The sequence below is a fragment of the Calidris pugnax genome, unplaced genomic scaffold (genome assembly GCF_001431845.1).
Source record: "Calidris pugnax isolate Ruff unplaced genomic scaffold, ASM143184v1 scaffold133, whole genome shotgun sequence".
Lineage (NCBI taxonomy): Eukaryota > Metazoa > Chordata > Aves > Charadriiformes > Scolopacidae > Calidris > Calidris pugnax.
The window spans coordinates 3,421,145-3,437,576 of NW_015090977.1; the positions used below are offsets into that span (position 1 = coordinate 3,421,145).

The 16,432-nt window shown below is 41.6% G+C and overlaps 1 protein-coding gene across 2 annotated transcripts; it reads right to left on the reverse strand.

Moving 5' to 3' along the window:
* Window positions 1-1,034: 1,034 nt before the first annotated feature.
* On the reverse strand, window positions 1,035-16,402 carry KCTD7 (potassium channel tetramerization domain containing 7). 2 transcript variants are annotated; one of them, XM_014953186.1, is made up of 5 exons: window positions 16,344-16,402; window positions 11,536-11,728; window positions 10,566-10,735; window positions 8,739-8,917; window positions 1,035-8,213 (listed from the first exon to the last, which is right to left on the reverse strand). In XM_014953186.1, the coding sequence occupies exons 1-5, from the start codon at window positions 16,376-16,378 to the stop codon at window positions 7,837-7,839; spliced, it is 954 nt and encodes a 317-aa protein (XP_014808672.1). In that variant the 5' UTR covers window positions 16,379-16,402; the 3' UTR covers window positions 1,035-7,836. The 2 variants fall into 2 exon arrangements, with proteins under 2 accessions (XP_014808672.1, XP_014808673.1); XM_014953187.1 differs by lacking the exon at window positions 16,344-16,402 and adding an exon at window positions 14,064-15,237.
* Window positions 16,403-16,432: the final 30 nt, after the last annotated feature.

A 16,432-nucleotide genomic window follows, 5' to 3' on the forward strand; every position in this document is an offset into this window, starting at 1 on the left:
ACACCCAGCCGCGGGGCGGGGATCCCGGCAGCCGGATTCCAGTTACTTCAGAAAGGAGGGGGAAATACCCCTGAACCCAGGCGGGGCAGAAGAGAGACCTCACTGCCCTCCACAGCTGCCCCAAAGGAGGGTGTAGGGAGGGCTGTTGGTCTCTTCTCCCAAGGAACAGGTGATGGGACAAGAGTGAGGACACTGGTGAGGCCCCACCTCAAGGATTGTGTCCAGTTTTTGGGGCCCCTCACGCCAGGAAAGACATTGAGGGGCTGGAGCGTGTCCTGAGAAGGGCAATGGAGCTGGGGAGGGAGCACAAGTCTTGTGAGGAGAGGCTGAGGGAGCTGGGGGTGTTCAGCCTGGAGAAAAGGAGGCTGAGGGGAGACCTTCTCGCTCTCTACAACTCCCTGAAAGGAGGGTGTAGCCAGGGGTGGTCGGTCTCTTCTCTCAAGGAAAAGGCAATGGGACAAGAGGAAATGGCCTCAAGTTGCACCAGGAGAGATTTAGGATGGATATTGGGAAAAAAGTCTCCTCAGAAAGGGTTATGAAACATTGGAAAAGTCTGCGCAGGGAAGCGGTGGCGTCACCATCCCTGGAGGTGTTTCAAACACCGGTAAACGTGGTGCTGAGGGACATGGGTTAGTGGTGGGTTTGGCAGCGTCAGGTTAACGGCTGGACTCCATGATCTGGAAGGTCCCTTCCCACCTGTAAAACCCGACGATTCTAAATCCCTGAACTGGTATTTCTTGTCAAGCTCTGCGCAGGCAGGTTCAGCCACAGCCCCCTCCGGGCTGCTTATGGAGGGAAGGAAGCAGAACCCAAACAAAGTGGCACCCGTCGGTGTCCCCGAGGAGACTGCAGCCACCGCGACGGTGCCATCTGCAGAGGAAGCGACGGGGAACGAGGGAGCGGTTGGTGCCGTTAAACGAAGCCTGGGACGGAGACCGGTGTCTTAATTGTTGTTTGCAGTCGTGCAAAGCAAACACCAATGACAGGGAAGGTGAGGAGGGGGGTGCAGACCAGGTTAGCCAGGTTCCCACAAGTTTCAGTATAACATACTTTTATTGCACAACACAAAGTTTATATCCACATTTGTCTTCTATGTACTTCAAATAAAAAACATAGACTATCTATTACCTGAACTGAAAAGTGAAACATAGTAAGAAGTAATACACTACGATACCCACAGTATTAAACATCACGCATCAACTTAATTAAAATAAAACACATTTGGAGATATTTCCAAACCCTGATCGTTAGCATCCAGGCTGGATTTTCAAAGGCATTACGGGTTACAATGCATAGACACATACAATTTATAATTCAGCAAAACAAAATCCATTTATAAAAGTCACAGTGGAAGTGTAGGTAAACTTACACTAAGCTTGTGTTAAGTAAAACGAGTAAGAACTGCTGTTCTGGAAAGTAATTTCCAGTTATAGGACTATATACAGAAGATAAGAACAGAACATAATCACACTCTGAAATCTAGCTTATTTGCAGAAAGATAATGAAAGACTGGAGGTGTTTTCTGTTAAATGAAATTATGTTCCCATAGCCCCAAACTCAGAACTATCCCAGGTCCTCTCTGTTGTGACTGAACAACCTGGAAACAATTCACAACCATTTGTAACGAAAGAGATCAACACAACTCCAATCATAACTTAAAGCCAGTGGGGTGTATAATTGTCCAGAGTATAATTATTAAATGAAGTGAAAGTAATATCAGGCTCCAGAGATTTATGATGAGTTAACAGACCATCTTTCCACATTTCCTTGCTTTGAAGTCTTCTCTTACCTGCCAGGCAGTTGCATCCCAAACTTGATTGCTCTGTTTGGCCACGCAGAAAAGAAAGATTCAACGCATAATTTGTGGCAAAAAGGCCCTCAGACCTCTAAATAACGATCCTGAAATTCAAGTAGTTTGAGCCCCGCAGCCACCTCACCCATCACTGCTGCATTTCCAGCACAATCCACAGCCACTGGATTTTCCCACTCATTTAGCTCGATAAATCTCAATACAATGAACTTACACAGAAAATTCATGAACGCGGTCGAGCTGAGCTGGGCTCCCAGACAGACGGGATCCTCACACAGCACAGGGGCTGAAATAAAAGGAAAGAACACTCTGCAATGCAAACACTCAGCTCTGACATGAGACTCTCCCCATTGGCACTTCCATCACCTTCCTCACCACGTACCCTGTCCCAGGTCACCTATAAACAAGAATGAGCGGCAAGAATAGAGTTGGGAAGGAAGGTTTCCAGGGCTGCAAATGCCAAATGAAGCTAGAATATTGTGACTTATAACTATATGAGTAATTCTTTATTTTTAAGGAAAAAAAGCAAACAGATGAGAGATCATGCACTTATCCTTCAGCTCACAGCGAGCAGTAAACGAGGCCCTCAAACCCCAAAATACAGGTGCCTAGCCTGAATACATACTACTATGAAACAGATGGAAGCCCTTAAAAGAAGTAAGAGTTTACATTTCTTAACAGTCTTTAGAAAAAAAAATAAAACAGAAGAGTGAAATTAAAATGATTATGCTATAAATAAGGTTTTTTGATTCATTTATTCACATATTTTTGTCAGTAATAAGATTTTTGCTGATTCTTTTAACAACTACCAGTGACCATATTGTAATATTAAAATAATCCCTTTAGTTTAAAGCAGACTAAGACGCCTTGCAAACAAATTTGAGGGTGCAGCAGAGAGAAGTAAAACACCTCCTGCACAGAGAGTGGTATATCTTAAAGGCTAGAGAAAGGCACGAGGACCAAGGGGGAATCCAGTCAGAGTCATTACCTCACTGTGACTCTTCAGGCTAGAGAGCTCAAGTCCTCACACCTCCTACACTTCACCTAACACATGGAGATGTGGGGGAGCATGGGTCAGGATCTCACCGAAGTTCTCCTTCAGAGCTGGTGAGGATTGTCCCTGGGGAAATACACTGCAGAACTGATTCCCTCCCGCTTTCATTTTTGCAAAAACCAGCACGTGCTCAATGCACAGAACAGACTAGAAAAGGGCTGTGTTCAGTCCTGGGGGCAGTGATCTGCAACCTCGCTCGGGTTTAGATTTCACTGGGAAAACACGGATAAACTGAGAACCATGAACAAAAGAACTGGCCAACCCCAACCTCTCCGCCTTTCACAGTTCAGACATTGGAACAGTCTGGCACAACACAGATTAGGGTGTTACAAAGCTATCACTTACAACAGTTTCAAACACCAACATCCTTCAGAGCTTGTTGGAAATTTAACCATCGCTTCAGGAAAGGCCAGAGTGTGTGCTCATGCAAATCAGTACATTTCTCACATGACAGAAGTCTTTGACTTTCACCTTCAAGGACTTGTGGAGCCAGACCCAACCCCGAGTGCTCTGTCTCCCTGCTGAAGCCACAGGCAGCCAGGAAGAGCAGAAGAACCGAGATGGCAACTGGATTAACAAGCACCAATTCCCTTAATGGGCTCATTGAGAATCAAGGAAGATTCTAATAGTCATTACTTTTCCATGTATTGAACACCTCCAGGATCAGTGATTGTACGAGATGGGAGCGGGGGATACCTAAGGCATAACCAGGTTTATCAGGAAACCAATGTCAAACTCACCCCTTAACTCTACACTAGGTTCAGGAAAGAGTATTACACAACTCAACAACAACAACAAAAACCTCAAAAATATCCGTATTAACCAATGCAGTATTTCCATATATTACATCATGAGGTGTCTCCCAGGCAGACCTCCTTAAAACTTAAAAAAAAAAAATCCATCAAGAAAGGGGTATGCAGAACTTTCTGCTGCAATAACTCACTGTTTTTGCTACTTGGATAACTAAGACCTAGAACTCCCCCAAACAAACCAAAGAACCCACACCCTCATCAACACAGAAACTGATCCCTCACTATAAATTTGGGCTAAAATCAGCTTTAAAAAAAAAACTTATCTAGCAGTATTAGAAAAAACATGCACCATGAGTACAAGCAAGAATCTGCTAACGGCTCAAAGGCTTTCCAGATCAAAGATGCACCTTGACTTTCCTCCAAAGAGGATGAAGGCTCAGCAATGAGCATTTCAGATGACTATGTATGTAGAGTATTGTGGTGTTCGAGTTCAGAAGCCTGCACCAAGTTGAGAAGTTATGTTAACTTTTTTTTTGAACTCTTGAAATCAACAGCCATTAAGTGGATGCTGCCCATCAATATCTTTTTGTGTCATTTTTGAGTGCTCTATAAAGATGAGAAGGTTTCCTTCCTATTTTACAAGTCTAGAACTGATGCAGAAACAATCAACATGCTGTGAAATTGGCCAAGTCATTTTATGTGAGACCCGACAGTAAGACCTCCCTTTGCTTCCTGTTAAAAACCACCAGACTATGCATATATAGAGGAGATGTTAAAAAGATTAATCTCGTTACATTTTTATTCAGACACATAGCAACCTAAAAACAATAGTGAACAATTCTACTTTTGAAGTAACTATCCCTCAACTGTCCCACTATTACCTCAGTATTCATAAAAACCAGAGTAATCACCACAATCTGTATATACAACCTGTGCTTTGAAAATATTTGAGATTTCTTATTTAGGAGAAAAGGGGAAAAAAAGGTTGATTCTAAGACATGTTTGTGTATATCAATTTGGAACCAAAAATGGCACGTATCCTGTCTCAGAACACCAAATAAAAAATGTCTTTCCTTCATTTTGAATGAGCTGAATGGACTGATGTGTGTTGTCCTTTTAATGATTTGCAAACACAATATTCATAGTGACATTCCACTGACAACCTGAGACCCTTGACTGCACGGCCAATGTGTCCATGGTGTCAGCCCACAAACACGGTATTTGGGAGTGTGGGGGTGGAAAAGCAGCTACAGAGATGACGATAAAGTGGCAAAAAAGCTAAGTAGAAGCACAGAGAAACAGGTAAGTACGTTCCAGCAAACCTCTGGCCTAGCCAGATACAAAGGAAAGTCCCAAATTAAAAAAAAAAGCACTATTACCTATGCATTTAGTTTAATTAGACAATTATAAAGCATTCATGATATATCAAAACATCGATCAGCTTAAACATGGATTTAGTAGATCAGCTACTCACATTTTTGTTGCAAACGCAGAATTTCAAAAATTACTCTATACGCCAAGAAAAGATAAGTCAATAATGTTATATAAACCAGTTATTAGATTACACTCTCCTGACATCCGCCTGCACAACTCTTCTGTTTCTGTCAAAAAAACGAACACATATTAGGCAATATCATCTAAATCGTTGTAAACAAAGACTGCTTAGAACAAGTGGAGTCAATAGCAATATTGTTAACTCGCACAAACCACGACACAGAATGTATGAGTTTGATGAAAGCATGTTGGCTCAAATCCACGTTTTCTTTTTTGATATTGCACTTAACATTTGCTGTCTTCTGGAGGATTTGAAGGATGAAAAGCTTCGATTAAGACAAAGCAACTGATACAGACCAAGATTTTAATTTTTTATCTTTTTGGTTAGGTAGTCTTCCTTACTTATTTACGCAATAAACAGGAAAAAGTTATAAAAATATCAGTGTGTGCATGTTAAGAAATAGCAAACATGATCGAAACACAAATTTTGTCATTATAGCTTCTCCAGAATAACAACAGAAAAATTCCAAAAGCCCAACCAGAAGTTATACTCTTAAATCAGATTCTGTTCCATTTCTGCAAGGAGTGCTGAAATTCAAACCAGAGTTATGTCCCATGGAAATATGTATCTGGGAAGGGGCAAAGAAACACCAAATAACCCACTAAAACTGCAATTCTCATTGCAGTCTCTAAATAAACTGATGCTGAAAATCCTCAACTTACATGTCTGAAGTGTACAAGCGGCCAAAACTTTGTAAGCCTCAGCTTTCAGACCTTATGTAATTTTATTAGAAATTGTAGTTTACAGTTTAAGATTCCCTGGAAAAACAAAAAAGAAGCCAGCAGAATAGTGAACACACCATGCAAGCTTCCTCTCAATTTAGGGATACTTTACTGGTCTCGGTTTGACTTAATTTTGGGTTGTCAAACACAAGCAGAACAACTCTGTGTAACACAAAGGCCCGTATTTAAGAAAACAATTTAAAATAACTTATAATAAGATCCGAATGCACATCATTTCTTCCTTCCCTCCATTTCAAAATTTAAGCTCTGGACTCGAAGCTCAGCACTTGACAATGATTCTCTGTCAGTAAACATTGGAAAAGAGATCATTAGAGCCGTATATCCCCACCTCAGAGAGACAATTTACTAAAATTTTCTAAATTAAATACATAAAAGTATGACAATGCAAACAATTTGCCTCTTTTTTTGCAAGACATTTTGATCATAAAGTTCCTGGAACTATTCTAAAAACTACCTCAGGTAACTGAGAATTTTGACCATGGCAATTAACACGCTTCTTAAGTGAAAAAGTCAAAAGTTTAATTAAGCAATATCTTTGGATTAACTAATCCAATGGAATGCAACATGCAAACATTTACTTTTCCTCTCTCCTTAGGATTGAGTGGGGTCTTTTTGAAAAATACTCCAGTTTTCTGTACCTCACAAAACAGTAACATCTTCAGATGTTTAGATCTACCTTTCAGTTTTGGACATGAAGAAATCCAACTTCAGGATGCAGTTACTAACGTCAGAAATGCAACAATAACCTTCTGAAAAGAACATGATTCTGCAATGGCTGCCTCTTCCAGTGTGGAAAGAAATCTACCAGCCAGACATACTGCTTTATAATTGGAGAAATTGGAGAAATATTTGAATATGGAGGTTGAAAATTCTTTTTCCTGATACTTCACCAGTATCAGGAAAGGATCAACAAGAACGTTAAAAATGAGACTTAATTGTCTGAAGAAGGTGAGGTGAAGGAAGCACTTGTCTAGTATCATCATCTGACTAACTCTAGAACAAAGTTTAGTATCACAGAATGTAAAAAGAGTTAGTAATAAAATAATATACATTAAATATTCCTCTTACTTCTGCTAATAGGAACATACATACAGGGTTTTCTCATTTACCAAAAGCCTTTGTAAATGACCTGATTCTATAGAGCTTCTGTTTTTTTGTAGATACTGTAAACATTTAGAATTTCTAAGGCTAAAAACAGGCACAAGTCTTCATGAACAGTTATTATTATTCCTAAAAGCATTAAGGAATATATTCCAAATCTGCTATTCCTTTTTATAACAATGGAAAGAATTGAAATATAATATTATAATTCACAACGCAGATTCATAATTAAAAAAGAAATATAGCTTCATCGTGACAACAATTAATAATATATAGGGAATACTATTTTTTCTTTAAATGATCTATTACATCAAAATCACATTTCCAGAATCTCTGTGCTGGGTGTTACTCAATTGTATAAAGTGGTAAGTTTAAGTAGTGACTAAAACATTTCTAAGTGGGTAAAATTCAACCACGTTACGTCAGCGTTATTAGCACCCCGGCTTTCCAATAACACGGGTGAGATCTGCAATATCCACTTTGCAGACAAAGCCACGTGGTGGGTGGCACCTTTTAAAAAGACGTTAGACGCTCCTCTCCACATTTTCCATGAGGTGATTTTGTTTTGTGCCTCGTGAAGGTACCTGAGCCAACAGTCTTGTTTCAGGCTGGTTTTTTCAAGATTTCAGAGGTTTTTTTTTTTCAACCTCTGCACCGGGTTCCCTTTTGCTGAGCAGCTAAGCGTTAGCCGACACGTCAGCAGACTGATTCCGACAGACGTTAGCAGCAATGCGTTTCCAGAGACAACGTTGCAAAAATTATTAAAAAGCAATTGTCGTCTAGAAGTCCTTTTATCCCTGCACCGTTCTGGCCAAAATAACTCACCACCAGGTAATCTTGAATTCATAGATAGGACGCTTGCAGTAATAGTGGTTTATCAGGTGTTTATCACACACCCCGATACACTGATGATCCACCGTTATCCCTCTGTCAGACAGGTCTGTCACGATACAGTGCAGAAGATCATAGACATCAGCTACAGCCTCCCAGGGGCCAAAAGATACATCGACTTCGCAGTGATGCTCAAACAGCTTTGTCTCGCTTTCGCTCCTTTCGAAGCGTAAAGAATTGAAGTGTGGGCATTCGTAGGGAGTGATGGGCATCTCTTCTTTGAAGACACAGACCTTCAGTTTTGCAAATCTTGCTTTTCTTTGCATAGCTCTCAGCTTTGCTATTTCGATTATCCGTTCCAAATGATCTAAAAAAAAAAAAACAAACAACTTGAAAATAACTACGAAGCACCTAGTGAAAGAAAACAAATGCAATTATTTAATGTGAAACATATTACTTCAGTGCTTAACAAGTTATTCTTAACATAATACCATCAGCAATGGGAAGCTGCGTGTAGCTAGATATACAGTAATTAAATCAATCTCTGTTATCTTGTGACTTAGTGTCTTTACTATATGCCCAAATTTATTCAAGTGCAGGCCCTAACAGAACAAATGCAGAGGCAGAAAAACATTCTCATTTAATAATAAGCTTTGCATGTTGTGGCCTAGATCTTGCTCCCTTTTAAGACAGCATAAAAATCCACATCCTTGGATACAGCAGGAACAAATCCAACGTGGAGACGTCAAAGATCTAAAGAGCACGAAAGGTACATAATAAACTTCTCAAACACAATGGCATTAGCCCGAAAGCAGAAAGCAGACCCGAAAGCACCATGTACACTACTTGAACCACGCTAGAAGAAACAGTCAATACTACTTTGTTTATTTACCTTTGTAATATGGCATCAGGCCCAGGAAAGCTTGTCTAACTTTTTCTCCTTTCAGAGGCTGGATATCCTCTAGATTGTCTAGCAATGGTCCTATGGAATAATACTGTGCTTCCTTGTAAACTGACCTCACTCGCTCTCTTGGCGGCAGGTCACCAGATCGTAGAAAGTTAAGTATGTCTCTGAAAAAAAAAGGCAAAAATACTATTAAGTAACAAGTTTCCACCAGAACTGCTGCAGGTGGGAAAGGTGAGAAACTGCTGGATATTCATTGCTTATACTATTACGATAGAAATCTTTACGTTTAGACAGTAGCTGAAATAACCATGAGTCATATTTCCAACATATGTTTCTAAAGGCATTAGCCACGTTCAAGTTTCCAAGTCATCATTTCACATTTTGCTTCTGTTAATGTCAAAATTAACCCAAAAAACCCCATCAACATTTAAACAAAAAGTTCAAGGTGAAGTAACCACATAAAGTAGAAGAGGGGACAGTATTTAATGGAAGAGAGATTGTAGTCACTGTATTTCAAATTTAAGTCTGTGTCAAAATCGTTTCCATTTTCCTAGAGAATCGTATGCGCGGACATTTTATCCCACACAGAACCAGGATTCAAGCTGAACGCATGGTCTGTCTGCAAAGGAGGTGTTCTCTTCACAGGGCCATATACACTTGTTAGAATAATAATAGAGAGAGAAAAAACATTTCCTTCTAGTTCTGAAAGAGTTAAGTGGCCAGATTTTCAACAGGGAAAGAAATCACTTTATAAGCATTAACCAACAAAATTATTATTGACCATATCAAATAAACCAAGCATTACTGCAATCTTCATTAGAATGTCAACAATTACAGCACGTGCTAACTTGGCGCTCTGTTCTAGCTGTATTTTTAATTCAGATTGATAACATCACAAATGAATTGATTTTCCAACAAAGCGCCACGCACTTCCAAATTGCCAAATGTAAAGAAACAATTATTTTCCAATATACACAGTGACTTAATCTACTTCTGTCCCAGATCATGACATAGTCCAAATATGCTTTGGAAATAATTCAATCCTTCGCTGTTGAAGAGATTAAGGAAATGTCTACAAAGGAGAAACAAGAAATGTAAGTTAAACTGCAAAGGGTGCTTTGGGCAAAGACCTTAACCCAGGAACACTGCTTACCTTTTCTAGCAATCTCACACCAATTCAAACAGAATATTAGTAACATCATGGTTAGATTAATTAAAAATAAAACAAAAGCTTCAAGAAGGAATCTTGAAGGTGAAGGAATATGGCTTTACCATCAAAAATAATTTTCAAAAAAATACTCTTCGAGGCTTGTGGTTTTTTACCAGTTACATTATAACCTGCTTAAACACTGAAAATGTCATACTTTTAACGGTTTAAGAAACCTAGATGCATTCCTTCCACTCCCTCTTTATCATAAATACTGTAATATCAATCAAAAACAGTGTTGTACAAAAGAGCTTCCCATGAAAAGCAATGCCAAATATATTATTTTTTAAAACATCAAAACGACTTTGATACCTTGAAAGGAGATACTCTAGAGGAGACAATGCACCCATTCAAAACATTACTTGTTTTTCTTTTCCCATTGAAAACTTAAGCCCTTAAGAATAAAACAAATAGTTTTTTAATCTCAGTATGATCCTCTCCTGAGATGTTTCGAAGGCGTGGATGCCAGTCAGCCACGTTTACCTAGTACACAAACATGATATAACTAGAAGGAAAAAAAAAGAATGTTAAAACTTACTTTTCTTTAAAAATAATTTTCTTCAGTAGCAACTTTTAAAATATACAACCGAGGACACGGTACCTACCCAAAGTAGGTTCCATCTCTGTCAATGAAGTATCTGCCTTCAGCATCTGTTGGAATATAGTGTCTTCCACTGAACATAGCCGCCAACATTGTGTCCTCATAACGTCTCAGCGTTGACAGTCTTGTTGTAAAATACATGCCTCCTACGTTTAGTGGAACAACTTCTGGAAACTGCAAATGGAATCACATCACCAGAAATGAGCCTCCAGTCCTTTGCAGACATGTTCAGGCCAAATGGGTTACAACTTCTAGAAGACACAGGAAACACTTCTTGCCACTAGGACTTAACTTGGTCCAACAAACACTTCTTTCCCGGCCTGTTGCCACACAACAGTGAGGTTCAAGGGTTAACAACCTGAACACTTTGGCTGGCTTTTGGGTACAATGAGTGAATGTTTGAATTTTATTTGGAAATCTGAAATAGCAGTAATCACTCAGCTTTATTACCAGCTATTCATTAAAAGCGTGAATGCTTCCTCTTGGCTCTTTCAGGGACAGAAAACAACAAACCAAAACAAATCCCTCCCTCCCTCTTCCACACTCATAAACAAACAAACAAGGTAGGAAATCTCAGTCCAACCTTGGGACTTGCACTCAGTTGCTACTCTACTGGTTCCTTTACACTATGCTACACTACTCTACACTGAAAAAACCCCAGTGACTCTGTGTTTACATTAGGTTTACAGCAGGCCTAAAATCTTAGTATCACACCTTAAGATGCCTCGTTACCGGAACAACACTTACTTGCATTTGTAAAGTCCAAACACGAATGGAAATTCTGAGTAATGCTGCCAAGCTACTGAACTAAAATTCATGAGATTTAGTTTTATTCAGCCATTCAGCCACTAATGGAAACTGAACTGTATATCCATCGATACTCCAACAAAGAAATCCCCAATTCTTTGGCACCTGAGCAGTACGTGCTGCAATAACTGGACCTTATCAGATGAAGAGTACCAGAGAGCTCTTACCTGCTGAGGCAGCAGAGGTAGTGCTTGTCCTGCCTGGGTTGCAGTAGGAGTGGCTGGCTCTTGGAAATCATCCTCTGCATCCGAGCTCGACATGGCATCATCCGGGTCTCCACTCACTTTGTTCTGCCCCGTAACTACCACCATCCCTCTGGCTCTCGTAAGCAGGTCTGCTGGGTAGGCAGCCGTGGCAATGCTAAATGGGAAACCAGACCCAAATTACTCTCCCCTACCAGCTGCGGAAGATCACGTGGCAGGCGAGGCACGTAACTCCCCGGCTTCACACAGATCATTTACAATGGCATCGTTAGCGCTGGGAAATGAATCACGGCGAGGATGACTATGGTGCTGAGAAACAAACCGGGAGAGAGGGTTTGCGGAGCCGTACCAAGGTCCAGCAGTCACAGAGCCCCTGCCAGTGGCTGGGTAAGAGCCCGGCGTCCATTGGCTGTGCGGTGCGCTGCGTGATTGGCTCCGCTTTTGATTTGCTGCTTTTGCAGCAAAATGTCATTTGCTGGGTGAATTTGGGTGGCTGCCGTTCCAGCCCGTCCATCCCAATAGGCCATCGGCAGGAACACAGCCCGGAATGCGGGTCCTCATTGGCCCCGCACGCCGGGCAACACCCCGCTCTCCCGCTCCCGGGCTGTCACCTTCAGCTGCAAAAAGCAGCCGGGACCCCGCTGGGCACAACCAGAGGCACCGCAAAGGCTCCCTGCTCACTTCCAGCCTCTCCTGATCAAGCCAGAAAATCGAGCTTTTTAACCAGAGAAGAGAAAAGAGGCGTTTTCCCGCCCTCCGCATCCCATCGCACTGGACACAAACTGAGACGCACGTCGTTAACTCCGCGTATTATATTATGTGTTTACTGCTAATTATCCATTTCCCTTCCTGCCCAGAAAAAAGAATCCATCGCAGCCCCAGCTACAGCGCTCTCCCCACTTTAGTCCATCTTCAACCAGAGGGACTAACAATAAACTGCATTATTGAAAGAGCAGAGTAGGAAAGCCCAGAAACCCCGCTGTTCCCTTTACGCTGCATTCTTATGTAAACATCTCTGTTCCCAGGATTGCTGTGGTGTCTCCAGTGGCATCACAACATCCTAACCAAGAAATTAAACCGCCAGGAGGTTTTATCCAGCTCTTTAATCCTGTAAACTCCTTGTCTCACATCGCTCTAAATGACAAAAAGGGAAGGGATATTGGCACAAGCGGATCAGGTGTGTTTATTTATTGACTAAATGCTTCATAAAGGTTGCTTCCAATCAAAATCGACACGCAGAAATGACATAAAATTTTAATAGCCATGATTAATTATTCTGCCTTACTAATTCTGCTAATACAGTCATTATGCACACTGTCAGACTATCTGTAGATCTCAGCTCTCAAAGGAAATGCTGCAAATTCAAAACAAACGCAGACAGAGCTGGGATGCTCCTGCCCAAAACATACTTCAGGGAGCTAAATGGGTCAAAACCTCCACACTCTGTGGGAGGGAACATTGTCTTCTTTCCCCAACATTTGGGGCTGAATCCTAGATCCTGTTTAACACCCCAATAAGCCTGGATAAATAGGTACCGTGAAGTTTCAAAAATTTCTTTTCAAACTGCAGCTCGTTAAGAGGTTTGTCTCGGCTCAAGATAGGTATTTAAGTTCTCAACTCTACAGTTCAAAAGCTGGACTTTCACTTCATAATCCCTTTTTCCACCACAGTACAATGCACAGGCAGATAAATAAGGACAGAAAGGCCTCTCAACGGCCACAACCTATTAACAATTTTAATATTTGTCCTGAAACAACATCTATTTTGACATCATAAATCATCTAAAGAAGTCAACTATACCTCACAGATAAATAACATATACAACAGAAATGAAAGACTATTTTAGTAGGGACTCCTTTTAAGGAGGTAAACAAATTATCACCAAGACACAGCTTGTAGAAGCTTCATTTATAAGATGTATAGTCAAAATTGCCTGTGAGGCTGTATTTACTGTCAATTATTTATAATGCTGCTACTTAAAACCAGTGCTTTGACTGCTGTATTCCCAGTTCTCTTAAGGCTATTCAAAAGAATTCAAGACTGACCAAAAATGTGATCTTTAATTGTCCACATTTTTCATTTTTCAAGAACGTCCCATGGCTTTCAAGTAAATGGAGCATATACTCAGAATAAACAAAACTCATCTCCATTAAGCTTATCAGGATCCTGGCCACAGAATGTGTTTTGGGTAAGTTCATCCATTTGGCACTGTACCCAAAAGGCCCTCTTTCCCAGCAGAAGTAGAGGTTTAGGAAAAAGGAATAATTCTTCCTCTTTCATAATCCTCCTTCAACATGACACTAGGAAAAATATGACACCATGTTTTTAGGAAAAAACCATGAGAGAATAGGTTAATTATGTTATGTTCACACACAGCAACCCCCTAAATAGTGAGGTTTAGCATAGAAGCTCTCAGCCCATAATTAGTCAAGGATTTCAAGAATGAGATTAGTGGCAGTAAAATGAAGAGATTGATCATTGACAAGTTTAACCTGTTTTTTGACGTTCATTAAAAGGTATAGAAGTTCCTCTCTAAGTTTGCTTCACTTCCTGTTCATCCACAGACACAGAGTAGTGAAACAGCAGTATCCTGACTGGAATAGAGCCTTCCTAAAAGAAAAACACAAGCTCATCACTGGTCAGTTTTCTGACATACAATCTTCTGCATTTCAGTTCTCTTCACTCCATGGGGAATACGCACCCACTTGAATATCACCTCCACCTAAAGCATGTGCAATAATTATTAGGAAGTAGGCAGAAAAATATTTCTCCGTCAAATCTCACGCTAATGTTACAGGGTTTGTTTTGTTTATTTAAACTAAGTAAATGTATCCATTTCATTTTCAAATGCGTCTCAGGCCAAATCAACAGATCATTAATCAGAAAACATCATCACTCAGCAAAATGAGTTCTACATCAAATATTTAACTGAATCACACGTCAGCACCATCCAACTCTACCAGAAATACCTCCTTCCAGTTGACAAGCTGCCTGTCATTTAAATGGCAGAGATTACTTCCCGGAGCTTTGTTATCAACAGTTCAGATGCTTCTCACATACACACACCAAAGAAAGCTTACTGAATGAACTGGACCTGCAAGCTTTGCTTCATTCCCTAGGGAATGGTAGCAGCCCTAGAGGTGCATCGAGTTTTACTTGATGCCAAGATTCAAAAAAGCTTTTCAAGACTCTGCTGTTCCCTCAACTTTTCTCTATTGTTTTAAACAGCTTCTCTTAAATGCTTTCTGAGGCTACACCGGTGTTGGCAAAGTTACATACCTGTAAAAAATTGACATAATGATTACACGGTCAAATTCTTTGTCATCAAGGTACTGATGTATGAATCCATCACAGAAGACCCACACAAACTGCTACTCAAAGCCACCTGATAGGAATGTGCTTGTTTTGGGGAGACACCAACCAGGTTGCCAGGAAGGCTCTCCTTTTTCAAGAGAAACTGAGTCCCCGTGAGGACACAGAATGAGACGTGACAGCCATGTCTCCATAGCATTCTTCAAGAGACTCAGATGTGTGAACGAAGTAGGAAAAGACAGGACATCCAGTTAATTCTAATTAATCCGTGTGAGAATAGTGAAGAAACATCTTGAAAAATGGTAGGGATCCCTGAGCTGCAGGAAATTGTATTTATATATTTGAGTGTAAAATTCTGGACATACTCAGCATCTCTAGTCATTAGCAAAGAATCACAGAATCATAGAATCGTTCAGGTTGGAAAAGACCCTCAGGATCATCGAGTCCAACCATCAACCCTACTCTACAAAGTTCTCCCCTACCCCATATTTCCCAGCACCACATCTAAATGACTCTTAAACACATTCAGGGATGGTGACTCAACCACCTCCCTGGGCAGCCTATTCCAGTCTCTGACCACTTTTTCTGTGAAGAATTGTTTCCAAACGTCTAGTCTAAACCTACCCTGTTGCAGCTTGAAGCCATTCCCTCTTGTTCTATCGCTAATTACCTGTGAGAAGAGACCAGCACTGAGCTCTCTACAATGTTCCTTTCAAGTAGTTGAAGAGAGTGATGAGGTCTCCCCTCAGTCTCTTCCTCAAACTAAACAGCCCCAGCAAGGGGACAACAAGGACAACACAGAGTGTGATGAAGGGATACTGTAAATTAACTTCTGCATCAAAGAGCGAAGACACGCCATATGGGAGGACACGATGGGAAACATCACCGCAGCGACCTTCTTGGGTAGGAAGAAGACAACAAGGAGGCCGAATGACCAGCAGAGAAAGACCACCCACTCTATACAGCCTGGCAGCAACTATTTTCTTACACAGAATTTTACTGCACTCACAAGTCTTTATGAGCTCGAAACACCCTTCCAGTCTCACCACCACGAAGAGTGGAGGCACCGTCCTGTCCATGGACGGGTCAGCACAGGCCCAAGGGAGCTCGGAAACTGAGGCAGACGCCTGGGTAACCCAGGTGTCCGGTGAATTAACGATTCACTAAGCAGTTATATATTAACTGTCCCCTAGCACCTTGCTAGCTCCTTCTAAACAGCTTGAACACTAACGGAATTCACCAGAAAGCGCCTGTAGATGCGGGAGCTGACTTTCTGTGGTGCGACCGGCGAAGGCCGGGGTCCTGCCGCGACCCCACCGCCGGCCCCGGGCCGGGCAGGGACTGCCCTCAGCCGCCGCTGCAAAACCGCCCCTTGACGGCTCCACCGACACCCTCCCCTTCCCCCGGCCGGGCCCGACCCGCGCTTCAGCCCGGTGCCGCGGGGTTTTCCCGCCCCTCACCTGACAGGGCGCCGGTGGCCGGTGAACGGGCTCATGCCCCCTGCCGGGCCGCGGGGGAAGCGCCTGCCGCCGCGTCTGCCGCGCCCGGC

Coding starts and splice junctions, on each gene's coding strand:
- KCTD7 (XM_014953186.1), bottom strand. CDS start 16,378: ATGAGCCCGTTCACCGGCCACCGGCGCCCTGTCAG. Junction 11,729..16,343: donor GGCCACCGGCGCCCTGTCAG/GTGAGGGGCGGG, acceptor TTTCCCATTTAG/CATTGCCACGGCTGCCTACC. Junction 8,918..10,565: donor AGAGATGGAACCTACTTTGG/GTAGGTACCGTG, acceptor TTTTTTTTTCAG/AGACATACTTAACTTTCTAC.